Source organism: Corvus cornix, chromosome 4, assembly GCF_000738735.6.
Source record: "Corvus cornix cornix isolate S_Up_H32 chromosome 4, ASM73873v5, whole genome shotgun sequence".
Taxonomy (NCBI): Eukaryota; Metazoa; Chordata; class Aves; order Passeriformes; family Corvidae; genus Corvus; species Corvus cornix.
Window position 1 is genome coordinate 64452793 of NC_046334.1, and position 17362 is coordinate 64470154.

Consider the following 17362-nt stretch of genomic DNA (forward strand, 5'->3'; position numbering starts at 1 on the left):
AGCTTTACAATATTTTTCTACTCAGTAATTAAGGAGAAACTGTGTGATAATTAATTAGTCACAGAGGTTGTGTAGCAAATCAAAGCCAGTACCAAAATAAACCAAAATTGAAGCATCTCAAAATGTGATACTTAAGCCCAGTTCCAGCATTTCAGGGAGGTTTGTTACATATAGATTTTCATTGCAACAGGATGCCAACCCAACCTCAGAACCACATAGTCCTGCCTGTCACCTAGCAAAGAACTAAGCCCTTAATTTTAACTTGGCAACTAACCATAATGAAGAGCTAAGCAAACAGACAACTCAGTAAGCACCAAGTTCCTGCTGATAGTGTGACTTTGCCAATAAATTCAAATTTGTTTTGTTGTTTTTGCCCAGAACCTGCAACACAATCACTTATGAAGGGTGCACAAGCAACTGTGCATTAAAACTTGGGATGTCCATGGTTTGAAGAGTACAAAAAGTTTCAAAGGATACAGTGGCTTCAGGATACAACACTTCCTTACTATACTGCAAACACTGTCAACTCCTGTTACTAGACCACAGTTCACTACTTTTTTTGGAACCTGTTTCTGACATTATGTAATTATGTGAAAATCAGATCCCTACTGTACAGAAATCAGTAATTTGTTCTCATATCTGCTCCTGAGTAGTACTAGTCTTTCAAGCAGTAGTCGCACACAGAATCTTTTTTAAAATATGCTCTAAAGTTACAAGCGAAAGAAGTCAATTAAAAAAAATTTGTATTAGCAATACAACAGCATTTACACTTTAATTTTTTATTGTGACTCTGAGTAAAGCTAACGTGATACTAGTAAATACACTTTCACCCCCCAAGGCAAGTATAAAGTAACAATCTAGGTAACATTTCAGTCCTCTAGAGAGAGGCAGAATATATTCCAGGACAGCAGTATAAAAAAAGGTAATAAAAAGAATAACACATACATAAAAATTAACAAGAACTGCTCACTTTAAAGTAACCAAGACTTCCAAGCCATACCTGCTGACAAACTGTATGCCTACATATTTTGATCAGGAGCACAATTTTTTTGAACAGCATTTAACCACAGCTCTACTAATATCCTCACCACTGTCCCATCCCATGCTGGGAAAGCAAGGGGGCAGAGAAGCCCCACGTATCAGTCACTCCATTACCACACCCCAATAAAGCAATCTGGTGAATGCAGGAGGCATATCAGAGGCTGCATATAATCAGAAGCATCTTAATCCAATCAATATCATTTAACCTCTAAAAAACTCTTCATATTGACACCTTCATCAGGAAGTACTGCCCACTCACATTTGAAAGGACTGGATTTCCTTAAATAATCATTATGAAAATACATCCTTATGAAATGCTGTGTCTGACCTAGAAGCCCTGATGACTAATTAACTCTTGCTAAGCCAGGACAGCCCTTACAGCTGGTCTGCAGATTGTGTCACTGAGCTGCCTCCTAAACAAGCCACAGCTGCTGACTGTGTAGCCAAACAGGATGCAACACATTAAGATCCTGGTAGTTTACCCCAGCAGATGTCCCCTGTCAACTGTGGAATACTGACACAGCTGATCTTGTATCAGTTAAGCAATCTCCATCCCCAAAAAGCTGCTGTTTAAACCTCCCTATGCAAACACCTTTTCTAGTCAGACATCTGATAAGCACCCTTGGAACTAACCACAGAACACCAACTACATGTGCTGAAAAAGCCAGAGATTAACAAAAAAAATTTTGTGATTTAAGCAAAGGATGAAAGAAAGGATTAACACCCAAAATCTAAGTAAAGCTGAAATGTCAAAATGCCATTTCACGTTTCTCCTCAGGAAGAGAAAATAATGAGGCCAATGCTCTTTTGTAAAGAAACTCTGGCAATACTTGCTCTACTGCACATAAGTGATTCTCTGTTGACCAAATGTCTAGAGGCCTAGGCTGATCCCTGCTTTTCTGTGTGAGGCTTCTGTGATAGAACATTTCTCCACCAATTTCCAATGGAAGGCAGAAATGTATCCTTCCAAGAGAAATCTAATTCTGTCACTTCAAGACACAGAGAACTCAACAGTAAAATCCTGAGAGTCCATGAATACAAACATAGACTACGTTTATCAAAGAAAAGCAGGACATACACTATAAAACCTAGAAATGGGTTCTGCTGAACCTTTCCTATCTAAAAATGATTCATGTGAATCAAACTACGTAAAACAGTAAGTTTAAAGGTGTTTCACATAAGCTACCTAGCAAACACAAATGCACTGGAAAAGAAACTCCTGCAGGAAGAGATTCTGATTTCATCATATTTTAAGATTTGAGGGTGGCTGTCACCACAGTGACAGCAGAAAAACAACTTGTGTTGCTCTGACTTTAATTGCAGTAGCAGTTGAGAAGAACAGGTAAATGAAATGAAAAATGCTTTTGTTAAGAAATGATCATAAGGCTCACTTAGACCATTCTTAGCTCTGCAGATGAAGGCAATTTAAACATTTTTATATAGTCAGGAGATGAAGAGAGGCCTTGTCAAAAAGCATGGACATGATGGAGAACAGTGACAGAAAAAGAAGCCACAGACCACTGGAAAAATACACAATTAAACAACATGTTGTTGAACATAGCAACAAAATTAGCTGTTGGGAGGGGGGGTAAGAAAGGTTTTCAATATCAACCCAGTTTCATCTACATGAATTGGGTAACTTACAAGAGACCTTAGACTTCTTGCTGAGTCTGGCAACAATTAAAGTTTTTTGTCTTTTTTCGTTTTCCTTTCTAGTATCTGCTAGCAGAAGGAGGACTCAAAAGAAATTTCTTCATTCACTGTGAGCAACATCACTTGTGACAGAATTAGATGAAGTGCTCTTGTACCGGGGAAACTTATCCAAGACAATACCTTTAAAACACGTGTACACAGATCATAAATGCGACTTCATCACAAAGAAGACTGAGAGTTCAAGATGAACCACCTATGACTGTATGTTAAAAATGTTCAGATTTAGGGTAAAGAAAATTTCTATTAACACCTCTACCCTAGAAAAACCAAATGCTTTGGCAGTACACAAATTACAAGCAGAGCAACCCTACTAAGAAAAAATGCAATTTAATGCCTCAGGAGCTTTAAAGCCACAAGACCTACAAGCATACAGCAAGCAGGGAGTGTATCTTTTGCTTTCTCCAATGAAAAAAGGTTTAAAACTCCAAATTCAGTTCTGTGCACTATGCGAAGTAGAAGACAGTGAGGCTTTAATTTACCCGTAGAGCTGTAAAAACAGCAGCAACGCCTGATAATTGAAAACAGTACAATTCAGTCATACTATCAGTATTTACATAGGATGCTGTCATTTTACTGGGTAACCTACAACTAAGCAAATGAGAGTTGTAATTTTCAAGAGAGATCCACAAAGATTTTTACCAATTCAGTTGTAGCAGCAGATCTTTTTTTCCCCTGTGGTTGCAAACATGGGTTTTCATTTCTTCTTGAAACCACAAAACAAAAGTTAAACTCTACCTTAGCTGTGACACCAACGTTGGCAAGCTATTCTGCAAGAGTGGCTCAGAAAATACCAGATTTTCAAATAGATGCTTGTTGTGCAATTCCCATGTCACCTGAAATTTCTTCAAATGTTCATTTTCCTGTAATGATAAAACAACCAGAAATAAGCCAGGGTTAGAGAAAAAAAAAAATTTTGTCCACGGCAAGATTTTTTTTAAAAGTCTAATTTCCAACCTAAAGGCTGGATGAACCAGCTCAGATCTTATGCAGTTTTAATACCCAAAACCTCAGAATTTAAGCAATTTTTAATGACTTAAATAACCATAGCATCATTCCTTCTAAATTGTCATGAATTAAAAAAAAAGTCTACATTATTCAAAGTTCCCATTCATTTCTGCACCAAAAGATGTATTTTATGATCTGAACCTGTAATTTTCACGTTTTCTTGTCAAGCAATTGTCATTTCTGATTATTTTTCAGTTTTTCGAACTTATCTTGTAAGACACATATGCAATGTCACCTATAATCTTTATTCAAAACTGACATAAAATCAAATAAACAGTTCTTCTCAATTACAGCCTAAAAAATGAAGTTCTCTAAACAGACAAGACCAACAACTTACTTCTCTAGTAAGCAGAACATTTTTGTATTTGAGGTTACTTAACACATAACTGGATGTAATTTCAAGAGCTAAACCTTAAAACTACTATAATTAAAACATAAGAATTCAAAACACTTATATTTTTCAAGGCAGCAATTTTTCCCACATATACCCAGCAGTATGGAGGTTTTCTACACCTGGACTCACCCACACAGCAGAATTAAATGCAAGCATTCTGGCTCTCAGATCAGCAAGTGGATCTTAAGCACTATAACCCCTAGCACCCAGAAACACCATTATGCTTCGGAATTTTATAGTTTTTTTAATCATAGTAGGTTAAAAAATAAACCAATCAAACATATTTATATCACACCTGAAGACAAGACTACCAGAATTTAAAAAAACAATTAAGTTTGAAGCATTATTATTAAGAAGGGTGGGCAGCGGGGTTTTTTGTGGCACAGGACGTGTACTTTTGCATTTTGAATATTATATCTTCAAAATATTTTATATTTCTATAAAATGCTAATAATTTCTCAAGGGTCACTGAGGCATTTCGATTTCTTAAGGAATTTCCATATTATGCTGTGAACAAAACTGTCAACACTTATCTACAAAATCTTGAGTATGTTTGCACAGATTATGGTGTTTCTCACGAAGAAATACCAGGCAAGTTTTCCTCTCTAGTCTGCTATGCTGTGGACTTGAGGGCCCTTCTGTACTGACCACAATCTTTCCAAATTGCTGTCAGTAAAATCCGTCATTCCCTACATTGGTAGGGCACATGGCTTTAGTTCCTGCTCTTGAAGTCCTCTGAAAGGAAGGACAACTGTTCATAATTTCATTGAGAAATCAGTTTCTCACAGGTGGAGGTTCAAGGGATTATATGCCTTTATACAGTACACTATGTGCAAAGCTTTTATCTTTAAAACGAAGGCAGCACTAAGTTTAGAGATCTTGGCTGCCTTTTATGTTTTCAGCTGAAAAGATTCCTTCTTCCATAGTGCACTGGTATCTTGAGAGGAAACATCCATGCACACTGAAAAAGCTAGTGACCCTACCACCTGTACTGAAAGCTGTGACATACCACTCCATTTAATAAAAAGGTTATTTAATAAATCGAAGAAATGTATGACAAGAGACAGTATCCTACATTCTCACATTTCAGTTTCTCAATGTCACAGCTCAGTAGAAAGACGTTTTCAGTACTTACTTGCAGGGTTGCAGAAGGAAAAAGACAAGAAAAATCTGGCGTACTTTGTGTTTTCTTATACTTTGTTTTTTAAAAGACAAGAGGAATTTTATTTTACTTTTAGTTTTGTCACAAAAGGGGTTGACTAGCAAAGTTCAAGCATCTTCTGTTTTCTCATGGCTATTATTTCAATCTCCCATATCTACCAAGTTTTCACAATTACTAGCTCACAGAAATTGCCAGGGAAAAGGTATAAAATGGTTATTTTCTGATCAGCTGTGTAATTTTGGCACTAATGGGTTCATTATTGGCAGATCCACCTTGAGAAAGCTAAGGGGTACTGCAAATCATTCGTTTTACAGCTGAAGAAGCTGCAATGCAAATCAACCTGAAGAGCAATCCTCTCTCAAGCACCTTATTAGAAACTAAATGACTGTTAAAAGCAGCCAATAAACAGGAGATAGCAGTGACCTCACCTCTGTATCTAAGTGATAAAGCTGGGGAAGATAATACAGACAACAGCAAATACAGAGCACTGACAACAGAAAAAAAAGCAGTAGATATGCTCAAGCTTCTTAATAGAAACATCTTCCTGTTTTGCAAGTTTAATTTTATGAACTACCTCAGTAATGAAACTCTGCTTCCTCTCCACTTTATAGCCTCACCTGCAGCCATCATAATCTATGTAGTATCTATTTTTTCCTCTCTTTACCCATTTGGACAGTCACTTTCACCTAACTGGCAATAAAATCCAAATTCCCCATTTTATCCACCTTTTTTTTTCTACTTGCAGAAAGTTTACACAAGAAAAGGGTTGGAAAGGATAAGGACATTAACAAAGGATGCACAAGAAAGGATTAATAACAAAATAGGATTAATAACCCTCTAAGACCTTAAACAAATAGAATTACAGAACTTGTTTACTGTATTACTGACTCAATGGACAGTTACTCAAGAAGAAATTTTTAAGGCTACTGCCTCTTTTATACCCAAAAATGTAATCCCAAGTCTAACATCACAATCAGTTGACAAAAAAAAAAAAAACATTTATGGACGAACTTTAGAGATAATAAATTACATAGCAGTTTAAGTCTGAGGCAACACAATCTTTTCAAGTAGCCATCCTAGACTGTGAAAAGTTGAACAATTTAAGTTAGCACTACACACAGAAGCTGGTGCGACCTAATCATGGTTGTCAAGAAACCATTAAAGATTAACAGAGAAGTGTGTTCCACATTAGAATATCTAGTATTTGTAAATCTGCTTAAAGATTTGTTTCAGAGTAAGTGCCACAAACAATTTCCCAGCTTCTTCTCTGCGAACAAGATAATTTCATCAAGCCACTCTAAGAAATGCCTACTCCACACTTCTGAATATTTAATCTGCATTTTCAGAATCTCCCTGTCTCTAAGGATGAAAAATGAACCTTACAATTTACAACTACAGAAGACACCTGAAAGAGCCCAGAAACAACTCTGTCAGCATTAGCCCTGGAAAGCAGGAGCACACAGGCTGTTTTTTCAGTCTTACCAGAGTAACTAGGAAGGCGCTGATTGTACACGCTGCCTGACAGAGTGCACTGTATTCTTCAAGTAGGAGTGAGATGAACTGCTGTGCCTGGGGTGGCCCTTCTGTCGCTAACGTTGATGCAACCTTAGATCCCAGGGACAAGTGTCTGAGCAGACGAACCTTCATTTCAAGCACATATTCCCTAGCCTGCTGTTCCAACCGTTGATAAAGCTGATATGGATCTCTTTCACAAAGCCTTTATTTTTAGAATATTTGTGACAAAAAAGAAAAAAAAAGAGAGAGCATGTAATCAACAGTTTTCATTTTCCTAGAAGTATTTACCAGTTACCATTATCATCCTCAAAAATAATCTCAGTGGCTCAGGTTTAGAGAACTACTTTAAACCTCAGAGAACAAGTCCAGTCCCCTCCTTCAAAACTACAGAACTGAGCTCCTTTGGGACTAGGATGCTTGCACACGTGAGGAGCAAACTGATTTAGGGCTTTACAATTTCATTTCAACTTGCGAGCTCAAAATCTTAACTTCATTTGCATCCAACCCTACAGGCACCCAGACTCTTCAGATAAGGCTCTTCACAACTGCTCCATGTTCTTCTTAACATGGGACAAATTTGTGTCTACAGAAGAAAACTGAACACAATGGCTGCTTTGAGCCACTTTAAATAATTCAATTTCATTCTAAATTTCTGTGCATGGAGTTTAAGCATGCACAGAACGCTTTGGTTTTTTTACAGTACAGGGAGGTGGGGAAGAAGAAATGAATGGGGTAAGTACTTAAGAGTTAGGAGAATAGAAGTCTGCAGCTATCTAATCCATGCTTTTCCCTCACCACTCAAAACCAGTCCTATTATATTGCCATCAAGTATTCCAACATACAATAGGGACATTACTTGGCACCACTACTTATTCCAACAAAGATGACTAGACGCTCCATTTTTGCCAGCAGTGTCTAACAAGAGCTGAGCATGGAACTGGGAACTTCTGCCTTTTAAACCCAATTACTCAGCTGTAACATGGTCTTCTGCATACTACCTAAATGGAGGATTTTTCTGGGGTTTTTTTATGCATTCAATACCTACAGTGACTATCTTTGTGAAAAAATTCTGCATGACATTAGCACCACAGACTGGACACACTGGTGCCTGCCCAAACTGTATCCTTTTTTATTTTACACTTTAGAGACCATAAGAAACTCAAGTGAAAAATAATCCAACTGACATTTAAGGTTTCCTTTGAGATCCTGTTTCTGTCTTTGTATTTTAATAATCTCTCTCAAAAGTGAAAAACAGTTCTGAGTAATCAAAGCTCCTGAGTACATAAGAAAGCTACACAGTGTACGTTTTGATTTCCAAAGTTTTTCCATTAAGGAGAAAATGCATAACGTCAACAACCATTTTAGCTGTGATTCCGTTTTAATTACCAACACACTATGCAACATTTGAACATCTTTGATTTCCAAGCCTATATTGTGTGTTTTGATCACTTACAAGTGTGACTAATAGGGAGGGACACTGTATTACTCTGCTTGTACACAACTCATGTTCAAAACCAAACAGTTTTTATATAAGCAATGTGCAATACGCTTATTTAATTATCTCTTAAAGCCAGTTCAGGTGTACAGTCATATTAAGAGCAGTGCTAGATTAATTTCTCTTTCAAACGCATCTTTACCTCACCAGAATTTGGGTTCAACTAGAAATTGCACATATGAGAACTACAGCTGGTTACACTGGTCAGATCTCAGTATATTAATAACATGTGAAACCACGGAGAACAAGAACTCCTTGATCACACACTGAGTTAGACAGAAACTGAGATGATCCTACTGGAGCCCTTTAAGGTTTGCCACACTACTCTTAAAAAGCAAAAAACCCACCACTGAGGATCTCATTAAGCCCATCTTCAAATTCACTTCAATACCTAGAAAAGTTACAATTGAGACTTCTAAAATAAGAATGAAATTCTTGGACTCCACCTAATCTAGTGATCAATGTCCAATATAACTTTTTTTTATTTTTATGAAATTTCTTCCAGGTGATACAATCACAGTAAGGTGCAAGCACTAACTACTACTACTAATTCAGGCTAATTCCACAAGGTAAGACTTTCATGTGGGGCAATTCAAACTTAACACTGTCTTATGAATAAGGTCTTCTGAAGAATAAGATTCTGGTACCTTTCATAATTATACATTTATATTCCTATTGCAAACAGCATATGAATTTAATAGCTTCCCATGCATCCAAACTAGTATTGAAAAATCCTGAACAAAATAGAATTAATATTCTTTGGAGTGATATACCTATCCACCAGCTCCTTCATTCCTTCTTTATCTGGTACCAACGACTGGTCTTGGTCATCTGCCAAAGGGGTCCCAGCTTGGCGATAAATACACCGAACCATGTATCTGACTTCGGACCAGTAATTCTGAAGCTGCTGAGGTTCACGTTCAGGCTCTGCTGAGTTTTCTCTGCATGTGAAGACAAAAATAATTACCCTCTATTTGTATACATCACATAGGTGTATTGATTCCTACTATTCCAGAAAAAAGAAAGTACATCTGAAAATGCCTAGAATAAAGTATTAAGTTGGGTAAATACTGCCATCCAGAAATTACTGTTACTGTCAGACAACTGGTTTCAAGAGTTTAAGCACACATGTACAAACAAGCTACAATACTGCCAAAGTCTGACTACAACAACCATGCTGCTGAGGTTGAGTTCAGTTCTTACCTGCGTTCATTACAGGCCTCACAGTTGCACGCTATGTCTGAAGGAGAGGAATTGCTAAGATCTGCAGCAGGCACCGTCTGTGCACCAACAGTTATTCTTCCTCCTCCTACAGATTCCTGCTGTGATCCACTGTTTCCAAGAGGCATGTGCAAAAGGAAATCTTGGCTCTGAAAAAAACCCAAAACCAAGCAGGTAGCCTTCAGTTTGTAAGGTCTGAAATGTTATTAGGTAGGCAAATATTGAAGTGGCAATTCTTAATGCTGCATGTATTTGGGAGGACACTCAATCAGGCACAAAGAATTAGTCTTCCAAAAGCCTAATAAATGCAAGATATGGACTGAGACGACCGACAATACAAACAGAGCTTTGTTTCTAATGACCAAAGTATGCTGGTTATAATTATCACCTTTATGTGATAAACGTAAACATAAACAATAAACTAAGCTAAAGGAAGGCTTGCATCATCCACACTTAATCATAAACCAGCACTGTTTCTTCAGTCTTCATGTAACAGTATGCTTGGCTTCCAGAGTGTAACAATCCATTCCAGCAAAAATTATAAAATCTCCTTGTTTGTACAGCCAGACACAGTATTTCATAGCAATGGATGTTAGAAAGCTGCTGCCATTGGAAATGGATGCCATCTCCTGTGCACAGTGCTGTTCAAATCTAGCAGATGACACAGACCACTTGCCCAAGACAGCTGCTATTTTTGTCTCCAGTTTCTCTCCTTTCTCTGTGCTCCAGCCCCAGGCACACGCCATGCTTCTCTCCTGCACCCTCCCAAGTCTGCCACCAGATTTCTCTGGCACCAGGCAGAGACCTCTCCCACATCAGTAGTATGATTGAAGATGGTTCTTTTTGTGCTCCAAATCCTGGATCAGGATGCAGACATAGGTAAGAACAAACCTGCATGCAGTTGCTACCAAGGAAGCTAATGAGAGCAAGAGCAACCGGAGCACAGGAACATCTACAGCAAACCACCTGTACTCTGACTTGCAGTCACTGGTAACAATTTTTGTTGGTTTGGTTTTTTTTTTAGCTAATTTTGGCTTTTTTTCCCAACTGGCTTCTCTAATTTGACTAGCCACCTAATTCATATAGTGATCTTTTTATGTCAAGCTTCCAATCTGGAAAATCCATTTGCTGTCTACTTTTAAAAATTCCTCTTTAAAAAAGAAAACAGTTGCCAAATTAAAAAAAAAAAAATGCAAATTTTTATTTACACCTGGAGCATCTATAACTTAACAAAACACTTAGAAAGCAAATCCTGCCTTCCTTGCACATCTAGGACACTTTTTTTTTTTACTAGTTTCTTAAACAGAACTTAAATGTGTCAAAAATTTTGACTCAACTGAACAATAATGTGCCTCAGTCTTTCTGTGCTTTCAACTCTCTAGGATGTGTTTACTACCACACCACCACTGTAATTTCCTTAGATGTAACTTCTTTTGATTAGTTTTACTACCCTTGTTAATAGCAACATTATCTGTAAACACAAGTTGTATACAAGTGATACACTCTTAAATTTTCCTCACAAAAACGTTTTTAACTATGCTTTTAACATGAGCTTAATGACACCCTCTATACAATCCCTCTTCACAGTGATTTACTGAAATAAAAATCTGTATGTGCACAGCCTATTAGCTCTCTGCAAGGAGATGTCAGCTGCAATCTTCAGTACTTCCAATTATCCCAAGTGTGTGACTTCCCAGGTCAATCCTGAAGACTTGGTTCTGCAGTATAACATAGTTTACTGCCAATGAGGTTTTGCTGGACCTGTTAATGAACTTTTAGTATCTTCCTGCAACACTAAGCACAGCTCTTACACGAGGCTGAATTTATGACTTGAAATATTAGTACCACGTATTAAATTGTTGCTTGCAGTGCTACCAAGACTAGGAAACTGTTACATTCATGCTATGCAAAGTTGTGCTTCTTTATTAAAAAATACAGGAAAGAAAAGACAATGACGCTCAGAAATCTGCAGGGAGGTGTCAGTGCCAAGTGCAGTGACTCAAGAAATCTACTGAAAGAACAAGGAAGATTCAGATAGTTTACCTATCACAAAGAGAGGAAAACACAACATGAGAAGACAGAATAGAAAAATGTGTATGAGTAAGGTCATGTTGGAAAGAGCAGAAGAAACTGAATTTAAGTAAAGTGGATAAGGACAAAGCTTGAGATCCAATGAATTAAAAGCAAAAACCTCAGTAAAAAATGGATCCAAACCTTGCTCTACTTAAAACTCCACAACTTAGAACCAGAACTCCTCGCTTTTGGAACAACTTGCCTGTTCAGTTTATCTCATAAGAAAACCAACTCAGAATCTCCTAAAATGCTTTTTAAGCATTTACAGTTCCAGTGGTTCCAAGGCACAAAGTGACATGTAGCCCATAATTAAGCATCTTCTCAGTCTACTGAAGAACTTACCACGAGAGATTGCTCTATTGTAGCGTGCCTCTCCTCCTTTTCGACTGTTCTTCGACAGTCTGGACACACCCACAGTGGAAGATGCAGCATATTGTTTGCTTTTGGAGATGTGGAAAGTGCTGTTTTGCTAGAATTTTTTATTCCGCTCTCTGGAAGCGAAGTATCTTTTCGTTCACTTCTACAAAGAAGACAATGCTCGCCAGTTGTATATGGTGCCCTTTGGCCCAAGCCAAAGGTAAATGGTGTCTGCAAACAAGTGTTTTGATAGGTAGCTGGTTATTCACAGAATACATACCAGAAAAACTTATTCTGACATTTGAAACAAACAACAAAACCCCCAAAAAACAACACATGTATTTTACTAGTTGTTATAAAACGGTGAATATTTGGAGTGTCCCAAAACTAAACACAGCAGTCTCAATATCCATGGGGCAAACAATTCTGACTACTAATACACTCCCATTTAGAAAGAAATGTTTTCAGGGAGCACGGCCTACAGTCTTTCCCCCTAAAATATTTCAGCCTAGATGTAATAATCTAGTAAGTAAAAATAAAAAGGGATAGTACAAATTCCTTTTACTGTCATCCTTTACAGACAAAAAAGAAAAATAACATCTTTGAAGCTCTGTGACACTTCCTTTTATAATACTGAAATATGAATGAAAAATACCTGAAACAAAGTAACTTTCAGCTAAGCTTATTACAAAATAAAAGTTTAAATCAGTTTCAACAAAACAAATCAGTGGGGTCCTAAAATCCACTATCAGCTATTGAATAAAGTAGACTTGGCAACATAGGACAGAGGTAGTTCAAAATCTAAATTCTTTCCCAAGATGCTACAGTGCATGAAACTATGGTTCAGCCATGAAATGCTGATTCTTCACCAAGACTGACAGTCAAAAACAAGTCAGACAGCACAAGGCAAAGAGAACCCAACTTTATCAGACCTAAGAGAAGACGACTGGAACAAAATATCATTTAATAGCAGGATCACAGAGTTGCCCAATTGTATTAGAACTACTAACTCTGCCTTAGTTAGCAACATATTCTATGTGCATCAAAACAGCTAAATTCTTTCTCAAAGAAAAAGTAAACTTTAAGTAGTTCAAGCATTGCTCTCAATGCTGCTCCAATCTCAATACTAACAAAAAGACAGCTTTAATGATCTTGTAAGGCTGAACTGCACAAGGACAGGTGAACACTTCTTTTGGGCAAAGGACCAGTTAAAGCTAAACCATAATTCACTCTCTTTTTGTCTTAACAACAACAAATCAATTCTCTATTGCTGACATCTAAAGAAAAACAGCAGAGCATTATAAACTGTGATTTTTGTGCTCTTCACATTTGGAAAACTGACAGACTCAGCAATATGGAACGACAAACTAAGAATTCTAGACATAAAAACCCAAAAGACACACTGAATTCATCTCCACAAGTATCTTCCTATCTTTCAGAAGTTCATGAGAAATTTAACAGATTTAGTAAGAACAGCTAACCTTTTCTCACTGTTACCACTTCTAGAATTTGCACCTAAGCACTAAGGCAGGAAAAAGAACACAATTTCTCCAGGAGCCTGCTGCAGATTTTCAGGAAACCTTCTCAAGCAGGAAGACTCCCTCTGCCACCTGAAAGGCTGGGACTGACCAACTCCTTTATTGGCTCTACAAGCACCAACAGATTTCTCAAGTTAGACATTCCTTTTGGCTGACCTGCACTCAACTGAAGATCTCATTCATGCCTAAAAACCCTGCATGCAGGAGGCCATGGCTGCTCATGCCTTAGCCCTGAAAGTTTCCTTCTTAAACGAATTTTTTTTAAAAGCCAGATTAAGACCCTGTAAGAATGATGACATCTTCATAGCTATTTTGCAGGCAAATCCTTATGAACACTATTTGCAGGACATCTTCCAACAAGTAGGAAAAGAAGAGGACAAAAATGTAAAAGTTCAGAAGTTAAGACAACCTGACACTTTTTTGCAAAGGTAAAGGTCATGGCAAACACACCTCAGCCACTCTGCAGGGACTTCTAGAAGTGGTGTTTGTGTAACTTGGTTAAAGCTGCACCACAATCATTAAAAAGCCATGGCAAACACAGGAGGAACAATAATCTTTGTTCTGGCCAGACTCAGTGAAACCCTAACAATCTCCCCACTGGGTCCATATTTACAACAAATTTGAAGCTCAAATTAAAGCCTTTGGTTCCTAGAGCACAATGCAAACCAAGAATGAAAATCGGAACTTTGACAAAATCTAGACCATAAGCATCTCTGATACCTGTTATGATTCTGTCCTACTAAAATGAAGCTATAAACTGCAGTTTCTCATTTATTTAAAATGTGATGAATGCAGTGACTGTTCATGTGATCATTTCAACAGGAGCAGTAAACTCTTGCTGGATTAGGAGAGCTTGCAATTAGGTCACATTTGTATGTCTCTTCAGCATCATCAGAGCAAAGTGCAACTTTTGGGAAAAGCAAGATATTTTTCCACTAGTCAAGCTTCAAAAAATGTGGGCTGCATCTCTACAAGAAAAAACCCAGTCTCACTCACACTCTGAAACACGTTCAGATATAGCATTCATAAATGAAAGCTGGAAGTAGGACAAGTTGGAACAGAAGTAACTGCATCTCTGCTATGTATTTAGATTTATTTGCAAGAATAACTTTATTACCATAAAACAGCATAGGTTTTTTTAATATCCGTGTCCAATTTCAAGCATACTACAACAATCAAATTTTACTTTAAAAAAAAAGCTTCCACTGCTTTTTGAAGCTTGAATAGGGAATCATCAGAAACTGACTTCAATTAGCAAAGTCCCAATCTCACACAGCATTCTTTTTGAAGAGTCTGCTTTAGTACCTTTAATACTGCTTACTATCTCCCATTAGTAAATAATTCTGCTTTTATATACACCCACAAAATTTGACTGCACATACCTGAGAAATACCTGTGAATTCTGATCCAACAGAACTGTCTGTAAACTGTGTACCATTTAGCGAAACCTGGGAAAAAGTAACAACAGATTGGTGACAATAGTTTATTGTTAAAAGAGCTTTATAAAAATTAAACAAAATCTTCCTCAGTATCTTAAGACTGATACAACAGCTTTTGCAATTTGAATCATTGTTCTACTGCAGAGATGGAAATCTCCTTTTCTTCTGTAAAAAAGTTCTACGGATGCAAAAGTTTGGATTTTAAACTTTTGCACTAAAGCTATTTCAGTAGTAACTCCGAGCTGAAATAACTGATACAGGAAAAGAGAAGAGTCATAAGAAAAATTACATTTTTCCTTCAGTATTTGATTGTTTGCATTTAGCTTTTATATTTGTATTGTAAATCAGAACAATTAACAAAGATTCTTGCATTTTGAAAGTTCAATACCATACTGCTTAGAAAAATAGGCAGTGTTAACCAGAAGAGTATTCCACACCAAGCCTCCCAATGGCATTGAGCTATTCCACTGCAGCAGCTTTCCTCCTGCCCCAGGTTATAACTCGTACAGAAACCTCCAAGATCTCACCTACACAAGTGCTACAGAGACTACACCGGATAGCAGTGAAGTGCCTTTTACAAGCCCCAAGTGTTCTCACACAGCATTATTTGAGGACACTAAATCAAGAGTAAAGCCAAGACAATGTATGAATTCAAGCCAGTGACAATGAAGAGCTCTAGATCACACCAAGTTGAAGAAAAGGCATTTCATTTTTGAATAATGAGAAAGGAGAAATAAAGTCAGTCAATTATTTTAGTCTCTCTCTCTTCTTGAGCACTCGTTGAGGATTTGAATTTCAGGTATCAATTACCTCATGCCTCTGTTCCACCTTTCACATGTTTTTGCTAAACTCTTTTTGCCCTCCAGTTTCCCACCTATTGCTGTTGCATATTAACGTTTCTAAGACTGCTGTAAAGAGCACAACAAAACCAGTCTGTTTGATGCAAGAACCCCGACATCTTGTGTGTTGTATTGACAGAATTCAGAAAACATTTCTGCCCTGTCCCCAAACCATACTCTGACTGGAGTCATCCTCAGTGCAAAGGAGCATCCTTCAGGTTTTACACATCCACAGCATTACCAACTGCTCGGTTTAGAGACAGGGAGATTATTGCAAAGTCACTGCCTTCAGCTGAATTTTTCCAAAGGCAAAGAGGTGGATTGTCAAATCACTGCTAGAGAAAATACAAGTAAGAACTCGCACAACTTCACTTCCATACCCTATGCTATCTTTCCAGAGTAGATATTTACAAAAAAACCCCTCATACGCAAGGCAAGCATCTCAGGTCCAAAATTATGGGAACAAAAACGCTTGCCGTGTTCCCTATTTTTACTCAGACACTTTCCAAAAAGTGGAAAAAATAAGGGTTCTTTGCTTAGAAGAAGTCTACTTCAACAAGAAAAGTTATCCTCCAGTCCGGAGGTCCACTGGTTATTGGCATGCATATACATTAAAAAACAAAGAAACCAGTATGAAAGTTTAGAATGAAATAGTTATCTGCAGCCAAAACCATTTTTTTGGAGAAAATTAATGAATAGAGAAGTTTATCTGAAGACATTACTTATTCATTAAGAGAGTACATTTACCTTCTTTACAGTCAGGACAGTGATAATGAGAAATACACGAGCCATCACATTGAAACATGCAGGCATTGAGTGACCAAGCCAAAGGTACTCAGAAATGTTACAAAAGCAAAGACAAAAACAATGGGAGGTTTTTCTTATGCACTAAATGGCACATGAAGCCATGAACACCAGGAAAGACTCCTTCATGGAACAAGCTGTCAGAAAAGCCGTCTCTTGATCCTAAGCACTGTGCAGAATTTGCTTAAAAATATTAGAGTAACCCTCCCCCAGAATTTAACAGTGATCTAAATATCTGCAGGAGCAACAAACACCAAGGAATTTAATGAAAGGAATTAAGACAAATAGGAGGAAACAAAGAGAATCATCAAAAACTAAGTGTCTGTAGGCAATGAGATATAAGACATATGTGAGGCCTAGAGGAAATATAAAAATCACAAAAAAAGAAGGACTTTAGTGGGGATGCATAATGACATGACAGGCAAGGAAGGAGATGGCTAAATAACATTTTAGAGAAAATATTAGAAGAATTTTGTAAAAGCTGTCCAAATGAGGCTCAAACAATAGCAAGTTAAAAACAGACAAAAAAAAATTCAATGAGACAGTCCCGCAAGTAATTTAGGGAAGGAAAAAAAAAAGTATAAAAACTACAACTAAATCCTTTCTTGAGGCACATGAGAAGCAAGGAGCCTGTCAGGATCGGTAAGGCTAAAGTAAGTAAACTAATAGAAGCATTAAAAAAAAGCTTATATAAGCTAAGGTCAGGGCAAAATGACCAGAATTATTTTTTGCATGTTCATGTTCATTACGGAGGAACTTATTTTCC

General features: G+C 37.3%; 1 protein-coding gene across 2 annotated transcripts in view; it reads right to left on the bottom strand.

The window, feature by feature from the left end:
* Window positions 1-17362, bottom strand: part of FAM193A (family with sequence similarity 193 member A) — a 78150-nt gene that overhangs the window by 31429 nt on the left and 29359 nt on the right. For both annotated transcript variants that reach the window (XM_039551126.1, XM_039551125.1), the window contains exons 2-7: window positions 14897-14962; window positions 11962-12207; window positions 9529-9695; window positions 9099-9266; window positions 6798-7032; window positions 3490-3614 (exon numbers count right to left, since the gene is read on the bottom strand). In XM_039551126.1, coding sequence (XP_039407060.1) covers window positions 3490-3614; window positions 6798-7032; window positions 9099-9266; window positions 9529-9695; window positions 11962-12051 — 785 coding nt within the window. In that variant the 5' untranslated portion in view covers window positions 12052-12207; window positions 14897-14962. The remainder of the gene's footprint in view (window positions 1-3489; window positions 3615-6797; window positions 7033-9098; window positions 9267-9528; window positions 9696-11961; window positions 12208-14896; window positions 14963-17362) is intronic.